The 17,945-nt window shown below is 52.4% G+C and overlaps 7 protein-coding genes across 7 annotated transcripts; 1 reads left to right on the forward strand and 6 right to left on the reverse strand.

The window, feature by feature from the left end:
- Positions 1-22: 22 nt before the first annotated feature.
- On the reverse strand, positions 23-1,607 carry CC84DRAFT_1232535 (uncharacterized protein; the record flags this gene model as incomplete). Its single annotated transcript, XM_018183765.1, has 3 exons — positions 23-1,215; positions 1,268-1,495; positions 1,544-1,607. The coding sequence occupies 3 exons, from the start codon at positions 1,605-1,607 to the stop codon at positions 326-328; spliced, it is 1,182 nt and encodes a 393-aa protein (XP_018029559.1). The 3' UTR covers positions 23-325.
- Positions 1,608-2,152: 545 nt separating this feature from the next.
- On the reverse strand, positions 2,153-2,509 carry CC84DRAFT_1222896 (uncharacterized protein; the record flags this gene model as incomplete). Its single annotated transcript, XM_018183434.1, has 1 exon — positions 2,153-2,509. The coding sequence occupies one exon, from the start codon at positions 2,507-2,509 to the stop codon at positions 2,153-2,155; it is 357 nt and encodes a 118-aa protein (XP_018029560.1).
- Positions 2,510-5,376: 2,867 nt separating this feature from the next.
- On the reverse strand, positions 5,377-7,211 carry CC84DRAFT_386104 (uncharacterized protein). The gene is made up of 3 exons (XM_018186000.1): positions 6,886-7,211; positions 5,814-6,835; positions 5,377-5,755 (listed from the first exon to the last, which is right to left on the reverse strand). Exons 2-3 carry the CDS (start codon positions 6,828-6,830, stop codon positions 5,483-5,485), a joined length of 1,290 nt encoding a protein of 429 aa, XP_018029561.1. The 5' UTR covers positions 6,831-6,835; positions 6,886-7,211; the 3' UTR covers positions 5,377-5,482.
- A 2,233-nt stretch (positions 7,212-9,444) lies between these two features.
- CC84DRAFT_1169344 (uncharacterized protein) lies at positions 9,445-10,588 on the reverse strand. Its single transcript, XM_018179643.1, has 2 exons — positions 10,032-10,588; positions 9,445-9,968 (listed from the first exon to the last, which is right to left on the reverse strand). The coding sequence occupies exons 1-2, from the start codon at positions 10,234-10,236 to the stop codon at positions 9,610-9,612; spliced, it is 564 nt and encodes a 187-aa protein (XP_018029562.1). The 5' UTR covers positions 10,237-10,588; the 3' UTR covers positions 9,445-9,609.
- A 585-nt stretch (positions 10,589-11,173) lies between these two features.
- Positions 11,174-13,402, reverse strand: CC84DRAFT_1222900 (uncharacterized protein; the record flags this gene model as incomplete). Its single annotated transcript, XM_018183435.1, has 1 exon — positions 11,174-13,402. The coding sequence occupies one exon, from the start codon at positions 13,400-13,402 to the stop codon at positions 11,174-11,176; it is 2,229 nt and encodes a 742-aa protein (XP_018029563.1).
- A 787-nt stretch (positions 13,403-14,189) lies between these two features.
- CC84DRAFT_387771 (FAD/NAD(P)-binding domain-containing protein) lies at positions 14,190-15,899 on the forward strand. The gene is made up of 2 exons (XM_018186001.1): positions 14,190-14,770; positions 14,821-15,899. Exons 1-2 carry the CDS (start codon positions 14,495-14,497, stop codon positions 15,826-15,828), a joined length of 1,284 nt encoding a protein of 427 aa, XP_018029564.1. The 5' UTR covers positions 14,190-14,494; the 3' UTR covers positions 15,829-15,899.
- On the reverse strand, positions 15,899-17,701 carry CC84DRAFT_1232545 (oxidoreductase FAD-binding protein; the record flags this gene model as incomplete). The annotated part of the gene is made up of 4 exons (XM_018183766.1): positions 15,899-16,967; positions 17,019-17,274; positions 17,339-17,509; positions 17,561-17,701. 4 exons carry the CDS (start codon positions 17,699-17,701, stop codon positions 15,970-15,972), a joined length of 1,566 nt encoding a protein of 521 aa, XP_018029565.1. The 3' UTR covers positions 15,899-15,969.
- Positions 17,702-17,945: the final 244 nt, after the last annotated feature.

A 17,945-nucleotide genomic window follows, 5' to 3' on the forward strand; every position in this document is an offset into this window, starting at 1 on the left:
ACCAAACAACATCTCTTGTTCACTACAGGTAGGCGCGAACCGGCTAAAAGAAACGCCACTACCCAGCTGAAAGATCATGCAACATTCACTCCGTTACCAAAGATCGAACCGGTATGCTCTAAGATCTTAAATTCATCTGGAATGAGGCCATGACCCCTGCCCAGGGTCGAAACCTGTGAGATATTGCTTCCATGTCCTTTCACTCATATAATCCATGTCCACCACTTGTACCTTTTCTTGCCTCCGAATCATTTGGAGTTTTCCTTAAGCTTTGTCATCGTCTCCGCCGCTGAGGTCCGACTGATGAACCGAGTGCTCATCTGTCTCAAGCATCGTCATCGTCGGCATCGCATGCATCTTCGAGCAACAGCATTCCAGGGCCATCGTCACCCGGATCTGAGCCATCGATGGGGTCTGCAGCGTGAACCACTGTGCCATGCTCGGTCTCTTCGGACTGCAACCCTTTTTCATCGGTAGCGTTCGCTTTAGCAACTGTGCTACGTAAGATACGAGCATTTTTCTTGCCGATGTTCATGGCGGCGATGTGCTCTTCATCCTCTTGGACTACCGCGTGAGTCTGGCCTTCTCCATTCTCTGTGGCACCTGAGCCATTTGAGACACGAGCTCGCTTCTTGCCGTGAATTGTAGCGTGGCCACGGTCCTTGTTCTTGCGCTTGCTACCGGCAGTGACAACCTGGTCAAGTTCAGTATCGCTATCGCTCGCAGCCACTTTGATGGCGGCTTCAACGGCACGAGCAAGACTTCGGATTTCGTCATTAGCAGCCTCAGCTGCGCTGGCAGCGCTCTTCCTAGCTGCCGCAGCGCTAAGCTTGTGCCGCAGCTTTAAGTGCGCGGCGAGGCTGTCACGGCGCTTCGCGGCAAAGCCGCAGAAAGCTGTCGGGCACCTGAAGGGCTTTCCATCTGGCGATATATGAGCGGCGATATGGCGCCTAAGATGGTCTATGCGGGCGAGGTGTGCGCCGCAGCCGGGCCAAGTACAAGTCACCGGCGCAGTTCTGAGAGCTTTCTTCGTCTTTAAGGCATTCTTCTTCGTGTAATTATGAGTTGGTTTGCGCGTCTTGGAGCTTGCGCCGCCGCCGGACGGATTCCATTCGTCCCCCGACCCTTCGTCGACGTCGCTCTGGCGTACCTCAAATTGCTCTCCAGAATCGGCGTCGATATCCACCTGCTTGAATTGAAAGTTTATCGCACGACCTGTTCATTTGTAAGATCGGGTAATCAAGGAAACATTTGAAAGGTCACATACCCTTACGCTTAGCGGTCTTGGGCTTGCCGTCATCCCTCTCAAGATCCGCCGGCAGGTTGGACTTCCCACTATCGCCCCCAAGATTTGCCGGCGGGTCGCTCAGCTCGCCATTATCAGTCTCTGGATCCGCCGGCAGGTTGCTGAGTTTGCCACTACCGCTCTCGAAATCTGCTGGCGGCTCGTACAGGTCGCTGTCGTCGTCCGACCCCCAAACGTCCATTGCAAAGTCTATACAGATGTCAGTATCACCAAACCAGTGTTTGATATGACACTCACCCTTCTCTGTGCCATTGTCTGCCAGGGCAGACATGCGCATGAAGCGGCTCTTAACGGCAGACATGTTCTAGCCTGAGGTGGCACTGTCAATGTGTTGAGTGCGGGGTGGCGCGCGTAGGGTGGGCAGATGTGCTCGGGGTCTGTTGGGCAGTTTATGTAAAGTGGCTCCCGTTTGTGCAACGACGGCAGCGGTCGTTTCAGGGAGTTGATGAGGGATTGCTATGGCACTTGAAGCGACGGTGGCTTTCGCGTCGGTGGGCTTAAGTACTGGTTTTTCTGTATCTGCAGTAGCAGTGGCTGCTGCGCGTAGGGGTCAAAGCTTCAGCTGTTCTATTTAATTGAGCAGCGGAAAGGGAAGGAAGGGGCCTTTTCGTGAATGGGCCGCGCGAGGCGCGAGGCTCGAATTTTCTCGTCAAGCTCGACAGTATGCGAACAAACCCGTCTGCAGGACGATGTATTTTGAGACTAAACCTGGAACGTTAGACACCGGAGCAAATGCACAGTCTCACGCTGTCCGACTCCCCCAATCTTTTGTAATTTTCGCCCGTTCAAATAGTCCACCCGCCGTCGAGCAATACTTCCTGCACGGCACGTTCGAGCCATACCCCCTCACAGCTTACCCATATCTTCAAGATTCTGATGGTTCTCGTACATCTGCACTTGCTGAGCGCGGGCATCCTCTTCAGCGGGCCCAGCTCGATACGCCATCTCGTCCGCTCTTTCCTGACCAAAGAGCGATCGCATTTGCTGAGCGCGGACAGCTTCCTCGACCTGCAACGTCTGATACGCCGTTCCGACTGCCATCTCCTGGCTGACAGTTTCCGCATGTACCTGCCGCATGTGCTGCTTGAGGTTGTCGCCTCGCGTGAAAGCCCTTCCGCAGACCTCACAAACATGCGTTCTCTCGCCATGGTGCACTGACCCAGCGTTGCCAACGTACCGCACCACCTTCCGCACAGGGGTCATGTGCGTACGTGCGGACCACATAGTAAACTCTGTACGTACTGTACGGGCCAAAATGCAGACTGTGCGCTCCGTAGTTCCGTACCGTACAGGGTGCGTTACCTGATTAGGAAGTGTTGGTGAATTGCATCTCATCCATAAGCCTAATGTTTGTGGTGTTGAGGGTATCTCTCCTCTTGACGTGTTGCTGGAGAGCTGTTAGGTGACTTGATACGGCGTCTCTCCGTAGCCAGTTTTTCTGAAGCTGTATAGCTTCAACAGTAGCTGGCGAGAGTAAGTTACGATTGCAGGTGATTGTTCTCCTAGTGGACGAGAAACACCGCTCACAGTCACACGACGTAGCTGGCACAGAGAGGTGATCCATGGCCATCTTGTATACGATTGGGAAGCGTTTCTGGCCGACGCTCACCCACCAGCGGTGTGGGTCCTGCATCAGTTTGGACATGTCTGGCGACGCGGAGGCAGCCAGCTTGTCCTCGTAGAGGCTGTTGAAATACTCGTTAAGCTGCGTTGTACGCTTCTGCCGCTTGAAGCTCCGCTTGCCTGTGAGGAGGTGATCGTCTACAAACATTGTGCGGAGTCTCCGGTCGTCGCTAGTGTACGCCCCAGGCACCTTGCGCGTGCGTGGGAGCTCTGGCAGCTCGTCGTCGTTGTCGTTAGCGGTGCCCTCAGCGGCCATATACTGGGCAAAGGTCTCTTGGATAGACTTCTCGGCGGTCTTGTGCCATAGAGCGTGGCGAGACCACTGCGTCTTGAACCATGAGAGGCGGAGGAGTGGGTGCATGGCTGTCGCTACACAGTAGAGAGATGGCCTGTCGGACGTCAACACTAGCTTTTCAAAGTATGTGATCAGCTTCTGGAGGGCAAGCTTGACGCCGGAGACCATGTAGTCAGACTGTAAGAAGCCGTCGATCTGATGGACGCTTGCCTCATCGCTGCCGCTGAGAAAGGCGTAGATTTCTTGTAAGTTAACAATTGTCTGCCATAGTGACCCGAAGCCGGAGAGCGACGCGTTGCCCTCCAGCGACTTGGTGTTCTTGTAGAAAGTCTCCAAGACCTCGCATATAACGTGTACCTCATCCCACTCGTCGTCTGATAAGCTGTCAGTTGTCGGGTTGTATTCACCGCCCATGGTGGAGCTGTCGGCATGGGCAAGCTTGAAGAAACGTCGGATACTGTCGCGAAGGTCGAGGCAGTGGAGTAGCATAAGATAGACGCTGTGCCACTGGATCCTGCCGTCCCTGACTAAGTTTAGTGTAGAGAAGCTGAACAGCTTATCCTCGTTGAGCACCGTCCTCTGTATTAATTGAAACAGGTGTTGACGTTTGTAGGAGTTACAGACAGCGTTAACGAAGTTGTGTAGCTTACCGATAGCACCGCGCGCCTGGAATATCTTGTACTAATCCTGGGGCGACGCTTTTGCTAGTTCTGATTTAAACTTGCTCACACTGTCGCCGTAGATAAGAGCTTTTAATAGCAGGTTGATAATATGGCCAGCGCAGCGTATCCGACGATTTCCAGCGATATAGAGGTCCTCTGGGGTGACCCGGTCAAGTGTATTGATGAAGGTGTTGCCATTATTAGCTGCATTGTCGCCTACAAAATAGTGCAGTTTCCTGATAAAATCGTACTCGCAAATGACGTTAAAAACAATCTGAGCCTGCGCAGCGCCTGTATGATCATAGAAAAGAGGCCGAAAGGTAATAAGGAGGTCGCGTTGGTGATGGAGAGCGTCTGGCAGAGGTGTTAGCGGTGATGGATTTGGCGATAGATAGGTTTGGTGTTCTACTAGAAACACGCTAAAAGCGTAACTCCGTCTATCTCCTGCCGGGCACTGACTTACCGACGAAGTGAGCGACAACTCCAAGAAAGTCGCAATTATTCGGCGACGTCTAGATATCGCAACTCACAGAAATCCTACTATCTGACTCGGCCAGAAGCTTCAGGATATCCTTTTTCCTCTCCGCCAGCTGCAAAACCACGTACTTTGACAGTGTAGAGTGGCTTGCTGGCAGGGCGCGCAGCAACGACGATCGGTTCCATGTCAGCAAGCCCCTTGTCGACGGATCGACGCACATTTTGAAGCTTAGGTCGTTGACAATCACCCAGTCTACGTACGACCTCTGCAGCTCCTCCTCCTGCCAAAGGTCATGGGAAACAGAGCCTGACGACCCAGCGACGGCAGCAGCGTGTTGCCAGGGATCCTTGGGCTGCAGGGCCTCTGCGACAGGCAGCAAGCCAGTATCCGGATCCAACAGGTGCGCCTTGCGGAGGTGCCTCTTGATATGAGTGGTGCCGTCGTACGTCCAACAACACTGGTTTTTCTTCTCTTCGTGGCAGATCTGACAGAGAAACAGCGTCAACTTTGACCCATTATCCTCGAGGTACTCAAGCTCTGCACCATATTGCCAGAAGCTTGCAACTCTCCGCTTACCCAGTAACTGCGCCTTGCTCTTGACCTTGTACCCAACACGCGATGGGTCAAGCTTACGATTACCACTCCAGAGGCGACCCCATACAATAGGAAACTGGGCTCCATTTGCCCTCAGGTCTCCCGGCCACACGTGTGGGTCAGCTGACACCTCAGCGGTATCAGCGTCCGATAGTGAGTCGTCTACACTCCCGAAGCTGTCGGTCATCGCCATGACAGCTGCCGTACGCGACCCGGCATAGTGATAGCTGCCAGAGCTGCTAGATGCCACCTGAGTTGACTGGGTGGACTGAGAGGCCTGCGAGGCCTGCGAGCGAGTCAAAAAGCGATCCATGTTGATAGATACTGACGATGGGTAGGTTCAGACGATGGCGATAGGTACTTCGGACGATGGGCAACACTACAAGAAAATCAGAGTTTTTCTTCCTTACGACACTGTTACACAAGGCAATATCTGACAGCGCACAGGGCTAGTAGAGGGCATGGGAAATCTCCACCAATTGCAACAAAATCCCCAGCCAAATCCGACGTTCCGTAGTACCGTACTACCGTACTTTCCCGATCCAAAATGAGTACGTACGGAGCTTTGTACGGGTCGCCATGCAGGTGCGTACGTACGGGCCAACACCAAAAAACCGCTGTACGTTACGGTGATACGCCTCAAACTGTACGGTACGTTGGCAACGCTGCACTGACCGCTCGTGGCGCTTCAGATGCTGCTGGCGTACAAATGCAGCTGAGCAGATATTGCAGACGAATGGCCTCTCGATAATAGGGTCTGGTTTCCACCTTGCTGTCCCTCTTGGCTTATGCAGTTTCTGCGGCTTGTTAAAACCCACTTCCGAGACGGAGCTGGCAGAATGTGTATGTACTTACAGCTGCAGCCGTTTTCACTACATCTTCCTGCACGCCCTTGCCTTGTCTTCCTCGTGTAGCAGGCCTTCCTGTTTTGCTTCTTGGAGTCCAATCCGCCTCGTCTGCTTCATTTGCCTGGTTGCTGCCGCCTTGGGCATTACCACCATAGGCCAAAATTTGTGCCAAAACGCCATGTTCTTGGGTGTCGTGGATATCGTCTTTGTTGACCCCTTGTCTCTCTTCTTCTTTTCCGCTCTCCTCCTCAAATGCAAGAGAAGCGTAAAGAGCGTTGTCAGGTTTAGTCTGTCTGACACGTAGGCCGCGATCACGGGTGACACGAACTCTCGCAACGGTATTGTCTACATCGAATGCGTAGTCACGTTCTGCTACTTGAGATATTCGCCGAGCTTCAGAAGAGATATTTGCGGACACATCAGAAGCTGGGTTGTTCAGCTTAGCCTTTCTAGCTGCTGCTCGAACAGGACGATTTGCTCTTTCTGTACCCAATTGAGGGGCAGATATCTGGGCTGTGAAGTCGTCGGACTTAGATGGGTTGGACATAGAGCTGGGGAAGCTCGTTCGAAAAAGTCGCATCTCTGCAAAGCGGACGGATTTCTTGTTCCTCGTAGCAGCTGCGCCACGGAGGAATTGTTCAGAATCTTCTTCATCTTCCACGTCAGAAGCAGCGTAATCCACATCGTCAGCGGTACCGGCGATGGAATCATCTGCTACCACATCGTGGGTTAACTCGGTTGTAGTTGTTGCCTTCCCGATCGAGTCCGACTCTACCTCCTTCCTATCGCGCGACCAAAAGCCGCGATACGGGTCGTACTTGGGCGTGGTATTGTCGGTGATGACCCAGTAAGGATAGGACGACGGTTCGTCTTGTCGATCCACGTATCGAACCTGGATGTCTGTGTTGGTCGATTGGAGTGCAAGTTCGTACTCTTTATGTCCTCCGGAACTCTCTGCCTGCGCGCCTCGACCGACTGCTGACATGCCGCCACCCCACCCCGGATCCGTTTGGCCGCCCTTCATGGCCGCTTCGAGCATTCATTAGCAACGCCTACGAAGAGCCTTAAAAAAAACTTACCTCGCGATGATTCTATCACTTTCGTGATGCTCGTGGGACAGCGGCCGTGTCAGATTTCCGAGGTATGCGGATGTTGCTTGCGGCTGGTGAAGAAGCTACTTATGGTACTCTTTTTTGGGTGTCAGCAGGATGGTCATACAACGGAACGAGCGATCGGGACTAAGGAGGTTTGACCATGTGGTGGGTCAATGGTATGTCGCCAACGTGTGCGGGTGTTGGCCAGGGGCGCTTCTGGGCATTAGTCATGTAGCACGGGGCATGTGTGTGAAGACAGGTGAAGTCGGCTTTCAGTCAGCGCGCGGTGACCCCAAGATAGCTCTTGCAAAAGACCCGCTTGTTGTAGGTAATGTTGGCACGCGATGGAGCACGTATAGCGAGGCTCTGTCTTACGTTTGGCCAGCGACATGATGCCATAGAGCATGACCGTCCCAGCGGTGAAGGCGCGTCCTTGAAGGCATGCAAGTGCTAGGGTCTGGCAGATCAAAGCTGCTTCATCACGCAACTACAGCACGTGTTCTAAGAACGTCAAGCTGCTACATGATTGCGGTAGCACCACAAACATGATGTCAGCACCAACCTCTTTAAGCTGCTTGCTGCCTGCTCGTTCAAATGCACATACAGCTCGATTTTCGAGATCACAAGCAAGCAATGCCTGAATCATACCAAGAGATCTATGAATAGAGACCTTCCCGAGCCGGAGGAGTTTACATTCGAGTTCCTCCTACGCCATGTCGATGATGATCCTGCTATTGCTGACACACACTTGGTCTTAGAAGCTGCCTTGGATACCAGAGGAGGAACGTAGTGAGGAACGGCTACAAGAACTAGAGGCAGTGGGGCGACACTCCATGGCCCGAGCGCTTCAGCAAAGAGTAGACCATATTCGAGAGAACGGCTACGAGAGCAATGGAACTGGCCGACGATAGCATCACGCTGCATTTTACCGGTTTCAACGGTACATTTGCCGGTCAGTCTGAATATGGCCAAGGGATGGGCGAAACATGGTAGACTATTTTGCCTCAGCGCAAGACGTCTGCTGGCAAGAGACAGACTACGTAAGTGGCGGTGGTCTGTCCCTACTGCCATATAATGACCCAAGATGGTACAGAGAGGATGTAATGGATTGGCCTGAGCTTTCCGCCAAGTTCAGGTATATTTGCCCCCATGGCGATAAAAGCAGGAAAGACAGCAACGGTAGTCTTTGGCTTCTGGATCGAGCAATGATACAGCCACACATAGAATGCTTCTTCAAGACATACGAGGGACGGGGACAAAACTTAGAACGTAGAGCGCATTGCATCTACAGGGACCGCTCGATGTTTCAACACAGTAAGACGATTTGTAACGGGTAGTTATCGATCTCGTGTATATCATTTTATTGCCATACGTGTATGTCCATCTTCCCAAATTAAGATCACATGCGGATACATATCAAATCATGCGCCCATTGCGTTGACCCTGAGGTCTATGGAGCTTCGAGAGCCGTGAATTCCCTCAGCAGTGACGACAGCCATGACAGCCGGCAAGAGATGTCAGATGGTATTCAAGAAGAGGCCTCGGATGCAGCAACGCCACCCGAGGATTTGGCATCGCCTGTAGCGCCTGTGGAAATGGTAGCCACTTCAAAGTTGAAACAAGGTATAGCCTCTCACCCTTTTCATCCTTGGTTTTATTGTTGGCATTGGTGGAGGTGGCCTTCTTCGGAAGCTTGAGTTCAAAATCTTCGTTGGTAGCGGTAGCAGGGTCGAAGAAGTCATCTTCGATGAAGGAGGTGCTGAGCTTTGCGGCTTTGAAGCGAGCTGGAAAGATTTCAGTTTGAGTGTCCTTATTTGCATCAGCAGGAAACATACGCTTGCCATTTTTATCTAAGAGCTTGCCGCGGGAATGTCCCTGAGGTTTGTTGGAAGACATGGTGCCGAGGATGGGTAGTGGAGAAGTTGTGAGATGCGAAAGTTTCTTGAACTTATGTTGGTGATGGCCTATCGAGTCTGTGGTCGTTTTATAGACTGCCCCGTCACGCTAGTTGGGAAGTGATGCCATAGGGATGCCAGTGCTTCTGATTGCATCATGGCGTGCCTTGCAATGGCGAGTGGAATTCTCGAGATTAGCTTGACAATTGGACTCGAAACGCGCCGTTTGAAGACTTCTCTCGCATTGAGACGTGTTCAGTCAGGCAGTGTTCGAGCGCAATATCTCGTAGCTGATCACAATCCTAAGTTCACAAACATGTATCACAATAGCCCAAATACTAATCATCGAGGTCAATTGATGCTTTATAGTCATGTGGCAGCACATTTGAAGTAGATGGCAAGGAAGGCATCTCTCGTGAAGCCCTCGTGGCTGTTCGAGCGATCAAACAGACACAATTGCTTTCGCTGTTCCAACCACATAACCGATGACAACCAGATATGCTCAAACAACATCCTGATCAAGGTATTTATAGTGCCTCTCCTACAGCTTGATCCTGCAGAACATAGCCTTCCAATTGCTGTATATGCGATTCAATACACGTTCTGAACTAGCACATATCTCCACATTCTATATATAGAAATTCACGCTCTCTATCATTTCTGTTGTATCATAGACTGTTAATGTCTATCCCGTAGCTTGCTCAGACCCAACCAGGCGAACCTTGGTCAAGACTCCATTAATTGTCATGAATGCCAAAACTTCCTCCATAGTTCCCACAGGCATGATTGTATCCAGCGGATACTTCTAGTCATCCTATTCATCGTCACCATCCTCGCCCTCGTCGTCCCCCGTACCGGAGCCCTGACCCTCCTCCTCGGCGAGCACGTCATTCACCGCGTCGTACAGACGCTGGCCCCACTCGCTGCCATGAGCTGCCTTCATGTGCTTTTTAAGGTTGTCTTTGCGCTGCGAGCGGTGTGAGCAGGCAGGACAGGTATGCGGCTTTTCGCCAGTGCCGTGGTTGTCCCGCATATGGCGCTTCATGTTGTGTTCCTGCGCGTAGACTTTGCCGCAGTGCGGGCAGATGAAGCCTTTCTCCTCGCTATCAGAGTCGTCACCGTCGTCGCCAGCACCAGTGGTGGCCTGGGTGGACTTGCTGGGAGTTGTAGCCGCTGTGCTCATGTTAGTTGGGCTGCCTGCCATATGATATGAGGGACTCACATTTGACCTTACACCTGGCGCTGGCGTTGGCGTTGGCGTTGGCGTTACTTCCTCTGGATTTGGCGGTGGTGTCGGCGGACTTGGAGTTACCCTTGGTGTTGGATGCCTCCTGGCCGGACTCGGAGGGTTGAGCAGCGACTGGACAGATATCAGCAAGAGCTTCGCAACATCTGGTGGGTATAGCTTACACTGAGCTTTAACCTTGGTTGAAAAAGACATATTTGATGCATGCAAGGTTCGTGTATATAGGAATCGGAAGGTGACTTAGAGAGGTCGGCGTCGGGGGTGCTGACGGTCATGGAGTTGTCAAGCATTAGGCTGGTGGTAGCAGAGAGTGTGGTCAAGATCCGGAGTCTATCGGGGGAGGAATTAGAGGCGGAGGGCGGTGGGTTTTATAGAAGTCAGCAAGACAGTTGATCCAGGTGAACAAGGCTTGAGCACTCGGCTTCACCAAATTTTGTATACAGAGTTCAGAAACCAAGGTGACCAAGATCCTCAGGTCATAGGCGGAAGAGATCAACTTTCACAATCTTGTAATCTGGAATAGCATAGTTTCACATGATAACGACGCTGTGAAACAGTGAGGCGCTTCTGCGAACAAGTCTGACAAAATTTTCCAACTATCTTGGTTGCAACAAAGGAGAAGATGTCTAACTCTAGCAGTTGCTCCTCTAAGTATTACTTTTTCTACTCCGATCGCATTGTCCCCTTCAGCCCAGATCGTGTCTCCAGCGCTTTGCTGCACTTGCGATGTTTCAAGGGCGGACAATCCCTTGGCTTCGAGACGACTAGGCCGTTCAACATAGTAGGAGCTCGTCTTCCGTGCTCATTAGCAGCTAAGTGTCGTCACCTGTTGCAACAAGCTGTTCAACACATCATCGCCTTGCGCGCCCACATTTTCAAAGGTTGCTCGTTAGGCAAGTCGCTAGGTGAATGCGACTCGTGCACCTGCTCAAACTTGATTCCAACAAAAAGCTAGGTCAATAAATGAAAGATTGCTCTAGTAGCAAGTAGATATGCATTAATAGGTATGCTTTACACGGAAACTTGAAGCAGACCGAAGTCGCCACCCTTGGATATATCATGTGCCTCGTAACGCCGTACTATGATGAAAATGCCGCAGAAGCCTCCGAAAAAAAAAAATTAAAGAATGAAACTAGACCCGGTAAAATAAATCCCAGGTGTCGATGACCCTAGGGTCAATATGCGCCGCCTCTTTGTTGACCTGCTTCACCCGCGTTTTCCAGCCCTCAAGCCCCTCCTCTTTCATCGCTAGATGCGTCCCGATCGTTGTCTCGACGAACCGACGGTGCGCAAGCCCTCGCTCGGACTCTGCCCGCTCGGGAGGTGCCATGGTGTTCTTATTCAGCATGCCCTTCACTTTGCGGATACCCATGATAGTACTTTCTTTCCTGGTTTTGTAGTATTTGACAGATTCACCGAGATTTTTCATTTGCTTGGTGAAGCTGTGACGATTTTCGAGGAAGAGGCGCATGTCATTCGATATGGGCGGAGGGATCTCGTCCCCAGAATCACCGTCTGAGTCGGCGACTTCGGCGTCGGGGTCGAGGAACTCATTCACCGTGTGTCCCTCCATGAGAGGAATAATACGAACACCGAGCGCGAGACGACGAGGAATTTGTTGGGGCACCACCGGGACGAAGGCGGGGATGTTGTCTTCACTTTCGCTAACGGCTGCGCTTGATGGTTGGCCCGTGCGCCGTCCTGATCGCCGCGCATCGCGTGTGCGTACCGCGGGGACATCCTCGTCTGCATCAGACAACGAGGCGGATGGTCTCGGCGTAGGATTGTGAGATCGCTTCACACGTTTGAGAGGCCGGCTGTGCGCGCGCTGGTCGTCTCTCGCTGAATCGTGCATCTGGACGCGCTTGCAGGCAATCTTGAGCTGATCCACAAAGGATCCATTGAAGGGCATCTTGTGTTTATCGAACCCAAGGACCTTGTCCCTCGCGGCGATAATGAAGAAATACTTCACCAATGCCTTCAATAGCAGCTCCTCCGCGCGGTCTCCGCCCTGAATACTGGTGAATGCAGGGCCCAATTGAAGATCTGGTAGCACGTCTTTGATTTTCAGATCATCTTCCACGATTTTATCTGTCCCTGCACAAAAAGCGTGAACGTGCATGCGTGGAGCAGCGCGGTCATTCTTATCGTGCATCTTGAAAGACGCCCAAGCCTCGCAGCCTTCGAGCTCTGGTCGGCTTGTATCTTCCCGAAATGTTCCGAGAAGAAGTCGCAAGCCGAGAAAGCCTTTATCTTTGGTGTGAATTTTCTTAAATGTGCAGGTCGTCAATAGCGGTAGGAGCGATAGTGTGCTGGGTCCCATCTTCTTTCGAATATCTCTCAATGTGGGATCAGTTTCGACGATAGCCTCCTCGACCAGCGTATCTGGCGTCGGGAGGGACTGGCGAATTAGTGCTTCCGTCTCGAAGCTCAAGGCAACGTCAGCGTCGAGCGAACTCGTGGCAAGTTCGGAGGAGTTCACGCTTGTAGCGCGGGTCGATTCTTCCGGCACATCCACCATGTCGACGTCTAATGTTTGCTGCTTGGGGGTTTGTCGCGGGGTGGGCAGTTTTGCGGCATGAGCGAGCTCCCGTCCTGGCTCGATTGCGCTTGGCTTATAGGAGGATCCCGATGTTTCTCGGCTTGTGCGAGCGCTATGCCCGCCTTCAGCGTCGTCTTTCTCTATATTGACCATCACCGGCTCTTTTTGACCGTCTGAACGATCGAGCGGGCGAAGGTCATCCTCACCTTTACGTAAGCACATCTGCACATCCTTCCGCTCATCATCCTCATCAATCAACTCGTGATGCTTGTAATAATGCGTCGTCGTTAGGCGCTTGAAAGCTGCGACAAGATGTTGGTAGTTGGGTTGTGGCAGTGGGGCTTCCAGTGAGTTCTTTGCCGCCCAGACCAAGAGATAATACTTGATGAGAGCGATCGTTTGATCGCGACACTCCGGCGAGCGCTCGTAGCCTGCATCGAGTTTATAATCCCACGAAAGTGGCGGAATACTGTTTAGCTTCTCGATATCTGCCTCTCCCAGATGGACAAGCTCGACATGTTGGTCGCCCTTTTTCCGTTTCAATGAGGGCGGAAATTCGTGCTTCTCGATGGCGTTGGCATCGACACCTATCTTTAACGCTCGCACGTAGTCTCCTGGTCTTGTGACGTAGGCAATTACGAGGTCATCTGGTCGATCCTGCAAATCATACTCGTTCGAATTGATGACGATGCGTTCGTTGTACAAGTGGAAGAGCTCTCGTGGCAGGAGTGACATGAGAAACCCGAAGCCTTCGTCTAAAAGTTGGTCGTCAAGTTGCAATAGATCATCTCGCATGAGATATGAGCTGTCGCGCGCCATTTGGGCTGAGAATCGAGTCCAGTCTAGATGTCGAAATGAAGGTGTCGCGCTATCAGTCGGGCGCTCGGCTGCTGCGCTGGCTGGGCGAATGAAAGTGGTCTGGATCAGGCTTTGAACTGCAGACGACAATCGGTCGTTACAATGCGCCAAAGTAGTCAGGCAACGAGTGCCCTAATGCAAGCCGACGATGAGAAGGGTATTCAGAGTGATCATGAAGAAGAACAGATGATGGGAGAGCGCCGAAACGGTCGCATTCCAGGAGGTTCGTGCGCGCCAAGGCTAGCCTCTCCGTGATTGGCGACTGGTACGAACGATCCTGATCAGGAGCCCGGGCTAAAGGCTTGCTTTTCACTCTGGATCCGTGATCCGCGATTGCAGTGGTAAAAGAAGAATCTTTTCTTACTAACAGACGAAGGTCCATTGATGGAAGCACTCGACACCGCCCTGCGCAGCCCGAAAAGGTGTTGAGTCGCACTCGCATGGTCTCAGATTGCACCTCCTTCTATTGGTGCAACACCATTCTCGACAACAGTCAGACTCTCAGCTCCCCTGGTCAGCCATGATCACCGTTCACTACATGATCACCGTTTATCATCTGTTCACAAGACACGGCCCACAAGTCTATAGTGCCGTTAAAAGAAATGGGTTCTCACGATTGATGAATATCATGGAATGGCCACGCAGCACAACGGTGACTGGCATGCCTAGACGAGCCGAGGGTGTGTTGGTGTAATGAAATTGCATCTCATGCAAGTGGCCGGAACGCTCCGGCACGCCACACGCGTACTCCTAGCGCCGCGGAGGGGTGAACAAACAACATTTGTGGACCACACCACGGAACAACCTATGTCGAGAGCCAAAATCCGAAATAGACCCCTTCGAGCGAAAGGTTATATCGTTGATAATGGGCGATGAGTGAGCAGCGAAGAGCCTGGCATGTGGGGCCAGGGCAATAAGGAACACTCAGGCGTACAGCACCTCCTCACTTTAGCCGACCCCACCGCCACATCCTCATCAGCACCACCACGAGCCTTCAAAAGAGGACATTGTTCCACTCGATTGAATCCTCAATAACATTGTACGATTGCAATAATGTCACATTTCCCCCGACGCCCACCCTCAGGCATCAAAGTGATCATAGTCGGCGCTGGATTTGCTGGTATCGCCGCAGCCATAGAATGCGACCGCAAAGGACACACCGTCACACTCCTCGAGAAAGCCGAGGCCATCGAAGAAATAACACGCTTCGGCGATATCATTAGTTTCGATCCAAATGGCGCGCGCCTGTTCGAACGCTGGCCAGGCGTTATTGAGGCCATGTACAAAGTCGCGCGCAAGACGTCTTGGCTAGACTTGTACCATTGGAAGGTTAGATGCAATCACCCGATTCCCCACAATATGGTCCTCACTCAGAGAAGGGCGAGTTCGTCACGCGACAATCCTTCGCAGATGAGAAGAGCTGGGGGCCTAGAATCAACGGTCACAGGGGGGAGTTGTACAATATAATTTACCAGCATGCGAGAGATCGAGGTTTGGACATTAGACTAGGCCAAAGAGTCACGGACTACTTCGAAGACGATAGCAAAGCTGGCGTCGTGGTTAATGGAGAGAGAATGGAGGCCGACGTGGTTATCGCAGCTGAAGGTGTGCGGTCACGTGGCCGCAAGATCGTGCTGGGTTTTGACGACAAGCCCAAGTCCTCCGGCTACGCCGTTTACCGGTGCTGGTTCCGCGGTGACGCTATCAAAGACAACTCGCTCATCAGACACCTTGTCGCAAACGGAGACACGCACTCTGGCTACATCGGGCCGGATCTGCATTTCCTCGTTTCTTCATTGAAAGATGGGAAGGAGTTCAATTGGGTCTTTACACACGTCGACGACGGAAATATAGAAGAGAGCTGGCAATTTCCCGGTAAGATCGAAGACTGCCTCAAGTATGTGGAGGGCTGGGCACCTGTGGTGCAGGAGATCGTGCGCGCGACACCAAAGGATGCGAGACTCATCGATCACAAACTTGTGTTCCGGGATCCGCTGCCGACGTTCATATCGCCCAAAGCGCGCATCGTGCTCATAGGCGACGCGGCGCACCCGTTCCTCCCGACGTCGATACAAGGAGCAAGCCAGTCAATCGAGGACGGTGTCGTGCTAGCATCATGCCTGGAGCTCGCTGGTAAGAAGAACATCCCGCTTGCAGTGAAATCGCATGAAAAGATTCGATATGAAAGGGTGCATCAAGCGCAGGCTATGGGCGTGAAGACAAGGGAAAGATGGCACAAGGCGAACTGGGATGAGATTCGAAAGACGCCTGAGGCGATCCACCTCGCAAGGGAAGCATGGCTACTCAATTTTGACGCAGAGAAGGACTGTTATGAACGATACGCAGCGGTGGCGAAGGACTTGGAAGGCGATCGGGCCAGACTGTAAACGATTGCGATTTCGCTGATGCTACGATAGATGCTAGAATCTGCGCTCACGAGCAATTCTACGACTGTGCTTCAACAGATCATCCTTTTCTCGCCGTTTCTACGCCTTCCCCACTCTCTGATCTAGACGTCCAGTCCACGTTCACAGCCCAAGCTTGAAACCCCCAGGCACCGCCTTCTGGAAGATACCCTGCGGATCGTACTGCTTACTCACGCTCTTCAAAAACGCCACCTCGCTCGCCCCATACGCCGTGATCGGATTCTGCCACTGACTCGCATAGTTCAAGTACACCCACTCATTATATATCCCATTGTCCTTTGCCAGCCCAATCAAAGCATTCTCCAGTGTCCGCATCCTATCATACACCATCTGATTATTAAGCGGATCCGGCCAAATCACTGTGAAAAGCAGATTGATCAGGTCATCCTCGAAGCGTCCTAGCCCGAGCACGTTCTCGTCTCCGCCTTTGGAGTACAGAACGTGCGGCAGAGGCTGGAAGGCCATTGTGAGGGCAAGGCCCAGCGCGAGGAAGAGGTCCTGTGCCGCGTCGTCGACGAGCTTGTATACCTGCTTCATAAACTCGGGCGTGACAGCAGGGTTGTTGACGAAGCTCAGCGTGACGAAGAAGTTGTTCTTGCCCTGCGAAATCGCCGCGTCGCCGCCAATTTCGTTGGCGAAGCTGCTGAGTTTGGCTTTGCGGACGCTGGATGATAGCTTCGGCATGTCATCGAGCGGCTTAAAGGCAGGTGGAGGCCACGACGCGGAGCCATTGGTGTAAGTGACTGTGTGCATGATTGTGACGATAGGGACACTTTGGAGCCAGGCGAAGACGGTGATGAGGGCAGAGAAGGGGTCATAGGTCTCGCTTTGCGTGAAGTCGGCCAGGAAGTCAAAGTAGGCTTCCTTGTTGGTGATGGGTTGGTCGATTTGGCCGCCCAAGAAGGCGTCTTGCTGAAACAGGACAGCGTCAAAGCGGGTCACGATGCCGAAATTGTTGCTGCCACCTTTCAGAGCGCGAAAGAGGCGCGGGTTACTGGTGCTAGTCGCTGTTACGGTAGTGCCGTTGCCAAGAACGACCTCGTAGGCTTTGATGTTGTCACAAGCGAAGCCATAGCGACCGGAGAAGAAGGAGACGCCACCTGTAAGAAGAATTAGGTGCGATAAACACATCAGTCATTTGTAAGACAAACCTCCCGTGACCAAGCCAGCAACGCCTACCTGGCTTAAGCGACCGCCCACCATAGCCACATTAAGGGCATCGAGAGTACTGTACACATTCCCCCATCGATTGCCTGGTCCGACACTGACTGTCTTCTGATCGCTCGAAACGGTCACCTGGTTGAGGCTCTGTGTGTCAATGGTAACTCCGCCATCGATGTTGGCTGCTCCAGCGTGAGGAGTGTGGCTGAAATTGTGGTCAGTATGGCCTGCAGTAGCAGGAAGTGGCTTTCCCTTACCCCGCACCCCTTACGGCGAATTTACAACCAGGTATGGCTGCCTGATAGCCAACGTTTAAAATGGTGACCGCGGTCGACACGTCCTGAGTGCTGGTCGGGATGACAATACATGATGGGTGCAAACTTTGTTCTTGTGCCGACCAGAAAGTGATTTGAGAAGATGTGTAGCTCAAGTTAGTAGGAAAAGAAACCTTCCCCGGGAGAAAGCGGTCCAAAGCTGTGCACTGAGCACGTCAATTTTGGTAAAAGATTGGAAAGACGACATCTAGACGTACGCATGCATTGTCGTTCTTCTTCGTCAAGAGGTCAAGCAGCAAGCTCAGAATGCCTTTGCGATCGATAGGAGCTGAAAATGCGAGATGCGAAAAGAGAGCAAGGCAAAGCAATACTCCCAGATTGGAGGATGTTATTGCCATCGCAGAGGTGCTTATACATTCTAGCCGAGGGACGTAATGGAAGCCTCTTATACTTGTGCCTGCCACTTCGTCCGTCGGCGTATACGGCGTACACTTCGAGCGCCTCCCACTGTCAGTAGCATCCCGAGCCAACAAATGACTCAGTTATCCGTGTCCAAAACGGGTAGCAGCCCTCATGGAGTTCTATTCTCGTTCAGTCATCCCCACAAGAGCCACCCGAAAGAACCCAGCACGGCAGTTCTGC

This window comes from Paraphaeosphaeria sporulosa (assembly GCF_001642045.1).
Source record: "Paraphaeosphaeria sporulosa strain AP3s5-JAC2a unplaced genomic scaffold CC84scaffold_15, whole genome shotgun sequence".
Lineage (NCBI taxonomy): Eukaryota > Fungi > Ascomycota > Dothideomycetes > Pleosporales > Didymosphaeriaceae > Paraphaeosphaeria > Paraphaeosphaeria sporulosa.

Coding starts and splice junctions, on each gene's coding strand:
- CC84DRAFT_387771 (XM_018186001.1), top strand. CDS start 14,495: ATGTCACATTTCCCCCGACGCCCACCCTCAGGCATCAAAGTGATCATA. Junction 14,771..14,820: donor TAGACTTGTACCATTGGAAG/GTTAGATGCAAT, acceptor CACTCAGAGAAG/GGCGAGTTCGTCACGCGACA.
- CC84DRAFT_386104 (XM_018186000.1), bottom strand. CDS start 6,830: ATGAAGGGCGGCCAAACGGATCCGGGGTGGGGTGGCGGCATGTCAGCA. Junction 5,756..5,813: donor TAGTGAAAACGGCTGCAGCT/GTAAGTACATAC, acceptor AACAAGCCGCAG/AAACTGCATAAGCCAAGAGG.
- CC84DRAFT_1169344 (XM_018179643.1), bottom strand. CDS start 10,236: ATGTCTTTTTCAACCAAGGTTAAAGCTCAGTGTAAGCTATACCCACCA. Junction 9,969..10,031: donor AACGCCAACGCCAGCGCCAG/GTGTAAGGTCAA, acceptor ACATGAGCACAG/CGGCTACAACTCCCAGCAAG.